Here is a 3,638-nt window from a genome sequence, read left to right as displayed (position 1 = left end):
TAGTTATTTGAGTTTCTTGGATTCTCAAGCGGATTCTCAACTAAATTGTAGTCTCATGTCGGACTTTTCTGATTTTGTTCATGATATCTGCGAACAAGATTATACATCTCATTTTACAACCGATGATATTTTCCCAACACGTGAAGATTTGATTAAGTGGGTTAGAGGGGTTGCTTATAATCTTGGATTTGTTGTCATTATTCTAAGATCAGATAAATATAATGGACAACCAGGAAGAAAGACCCATGTATTATTAGGTTGTGAAAGAGGTGGAAAATATAGAAAATACAAGTCTGATGCAGAACCGAGTTTATCTGGGACAAGAAAATGTGATTGTCCATTTAGATTGAGAGGGAGACCCATCTCTCAAGGGGAGGGATGGGTGTTGAACGTAAAATGTGGTTACCATAATCACGATGTCTCATCTACTCTAGTTGGTCACCCCTATGCTGGTAGGTTGAAGTCTACTGAACAGTCATTGCTTGTTGATATGACTAAAAGTCAAGTCAAACCTGCAAATATACTTCTCACCCTGAAAGAAAAAGATGAGTGTAATGTTACAACCCTGAAGCAAGTGTATAATGCAAGATATAGGTACAAACGTTCAATAAGAGGTTCTAGAACTGAGTTACAACAGTTAATGTTGATGTTGGAACGTGATCACTACATCCATTTTAGTAGATGTCTTGATGAATCTGATGTGGTTAGCGATTTGTTCTGGACCCATCCTGATGCTGTGAAGTTGTTAAATTCATTCAATATTGTGTTCTTAATGGATAGTACCTATAAAACCAACAAATATCGGTTGCCATTACTTGAGATTGTTGGTGTGACCTCAACAGGATTAACTTTCTCAGCTACTTTTGCATTTTTATCTAGTGAAAAGCAAAATAATTTCATTTGGGCTCTTGAAAGGCTCAGAGGTCTGTTTATGACGTGCGAGGGTGGTCCACAAGTCATTGTAACTGATAAGGATCTTGCTCTAATGAATGCTATTGGCATTGTGTTCCCTGAGTGTTATCATCTTCTATGCCGTTTCCACATTGAAAAAAATGTGCAGGCAAAGTGCAAAATGTTAGTAAATTCTGTTGACGCATGGGATGTTGTACTTCAAGCCTGGGAGAATGTCATGGACTATGAAGATGAATTAAAGTTTAAGGAGTGTGTTCATCGTCTTGAGCTTGTTTGACAGTCGTGGCCTGTATTCTTTGAATATGTTAACGACTCGTGGATCATTCCTTACAAGAAATTTTTTGTGAAGGCATGGACGAACAAAATTATGCATTTGGGGAATACAACATCAAACAGGTATATTTGCATTTTGCTATTAATTAAATTTATTTATTAATGGTTTATATGATTTCCTTGTATAAATTGTACTAGGGTTGAGTCTGCTCACTAGAGTCTGAAGAAAGTTCTTGGCAGTAGTATGGGAGACCTTTGTTCGTGTTGGGATGGCATTCACAACGTCATTATCTTGCAACATAACGAAATTAAAGCGTCTTTTGAAAGAAGTATAAATCTGATCAGTGACTCTTACAAGGCATTGAGTTATAGAAGATTAGTGGGAAATATTTCTAGATGTGCCTTAGAACTCCTTGCTCCAGAGTTGGAAAGAGTAAAGAAGATTGGATTTGATAGTAGTCGTTGTGGCTGCATTCTCAGACAAACTTATGGTCTACCATGTGCGTGTGAATTAGCACGATATGATCCTGGGATTATTCCTCTCCAAGAAATTCATGTCATGTGGACTAGGTTGAGCTTCTCCATTGTCTCGTCTTCACAATCTGAAGGGCAATTATCTATTCAGAGGGAGGTTAATCTACTACTTAATCTTTTCAAAGAAGTTGATATTGCAGGAAAAGTGACCATAAAACATAAATTACTTGACATAGTTAGCCCTTCCATGACATCGATGTTACCACCACCGAGTAAAGTTAAGACGAAAGGTGCAGCTAAGAGTCATAGATCAAAGAAGTCAACCAAACGTGATCCTTCCTATTTTGAGCATGTGGACGCCTTCATTGAGTCCTCAAGACAAGACACATGTGTTGCAAAAACAGAAAACAAGGTGAAGAGCAAACGTGTAATTGAAGAGAAAGTAGTACCCATGCTAGAACAGTTAAATCCTGTTTTTCATCCTTATATACTCGATGTTGTCGATGTTGTGGCGGACGGTCATTGTGGATATAGATGCATTGCTGCATTGTTGGGTATGGGTGAGGAGTCGTGGCCTCTAATCAGACATGATCTATACAAAGAACTTAGCCAATGACGAGATGAATATGCAAAGTTAGTTGGAGGCTATGATCGTCTGGAAGAACTGAGAAAGTCTTTGCTAGTTCAATCACCATCAGGGGTATAACTTCTATACACCACTGTTGAAATTTATGTATTACAAGTTCTTTATGATTTTGTTTTATTATAATCTAATTAATTATATACAGGCTAATCGAGACAAGTGGATGACTATACCAGGCATGGGGTATGCGATTGCTAATCGGTATAATGTAATCCTCGTGCGCTTGTCATCAGTTCAGAATTTGACTATATTCCCACTTCGTACATCCCCACCTATTTCGCAAAGTCAACATCGACTAATTTGTATCGGACATGTTTACAATTCTCATTTTGTGCAGGTATATATGTTTATATATATATATATATATATATATATATATATATATATATATATTATTTTTATAAAGAACTTTATTTCTCTATTGACTAATTGCGTATTTACAGGTTCGTCTACAAGAAGACTGTCCATTACCGACAGTGGATATCATATCATCTAGCAATTGTTACCCAAAGGCAAAAGGGTGGGCATCATTTTATAGAGATAGGATGCAAGCATTCCTAGATTTACACATAGTGGATCGTAGTTATGTAGATCTCATGGAAGACTGATATTTGTTGATTGTATTTAAGTATTTCACTGTTGTAGTTTGTAATTATTTTACCAATATATAAAATTCTAACTCCTTTGGCCAAGGGACGGATATATTTTGGCCTCATTGCTAACATTAAATAACTTAATATAAAATACCAAATATAGATGAAATATCTTAATATATAATACCATATATAGATGAAATATCTTAATATAAAATCCAATAGAAATGTCAATCCTAACATCAAATACAAATAAATCGACTAGCCAGACGTAGATGGTCGTCGACCTCGAACTCTACGTGTCTAGTCTCTTCCTCTTCAAGACCATCTTGAGCCATATGTAATAACTCATGAGTGCGATCCTAGGCAACTGTGCCCTCAGTAACGTCTCTACAGTCTATCATCCGCTGAAGACCACCTACAATGCGTTTCACGAGACCCTGTGATAATAACAAGTTAATGTCAAATATTAAAAGTTACTAATAATATGAACAACTAAATGTGTAACATACCAATAAACCACTGGAAGATGATGACGGTGACGTCCTCTGAACTGGTATGTCATATGGCAAATTCCGACGAAGTCGGGGCACAAGCACAAGGCTAGGTCGGTCGGCCTCAGCTCCACGTAAAATGTATGGATGGGAGACTCTCCTAAACCACTGCAAATATCCATCTGAACATGAAAAAGGAGCTGGTGCTTGGACCACTTGATGTACAACAAACTGCTCGTGCTTTTTCCA

The 3,638-nt window shown here is 37.1% G+C and overlaps 2 protein-coding genes across 2 annotated transcripts; both read left to right on the top strand.

Moving 5' to 3' along the window:
• Window positions 1-1,429: 1,429 nt before the first annotated feature.
• Window positions 1,430-2,275, top strand: LOC146885920 (uncharacterized). The gene has a single exon (XM_085675135.1). The coding sequence runs from the start codon at window positions 1,430-1,432 to the stop codon at window positions 2,273-2,275; it is 846 nt and encodes a 281-aa protein (XP_085531261.1).
• A 205-nt stretch (window positions 2,276-2,480) lies between these two features.
• Window positions 2,481-2,910, top strand: LOC146885919 (uncharacterized). Its single transcript, XM_085675134.1, has 2 exons — window positions 2,481-2,639; window positions 2,746-2,910. The coding sequence occupies exons 1-2, from the start codon at window positions 2,481-2,483 to the stop codon at window positions 2,908-2,910; spliced, it is 324 nt and encodes a 107-aa protein (XP_085531260.1).
• The last annotated feature ends 728 nt before the right edge of the window (window positions 2,911-3,638 follow it).

The sequence above is a fragment of the Vigna unguiculata genome, chromosome 6 (genome assembly GCF_037176805.1).
Source record: "Vigna unguiculata cultivar grain cowpea cultivar isolate G323 ecotype 2 chromosome 6, ASM3717680v1, whole genome shotgun sequence".
Taxonomy (NCBI): Eukaryota; Viridiplantae; Streptophyta; class Magnoliopsida; order Fabales; family Fabaceae; genus Vigna; species Vigna unguiculata.
This window is presented reverse-complemented; position numbering and strand designations above follow the sequence as displayed.

Coding starts and splice junctions, on each gene's coding strand:
- LOC146885920 (XM_085675135.1), top strand. CDS start 1,430: ATGGGAGACCTTTGTTCGTGTTGGGATGGCATTCACAACGTCATTATC.
- LOC146885919 (XM_085675134.1), top strand. CDS start 2,481: ATGGGGTATGCGATTGCTAATCGGTATAATGTAATCCTCGTGCGCTTG. Junction 2,640..2,745: donor ACAATTCTCATTTTGTGCAG/GTATATATGTTT, acceptor GCGTATTTACAG/GTTCGTCTACAAGAAGACTG.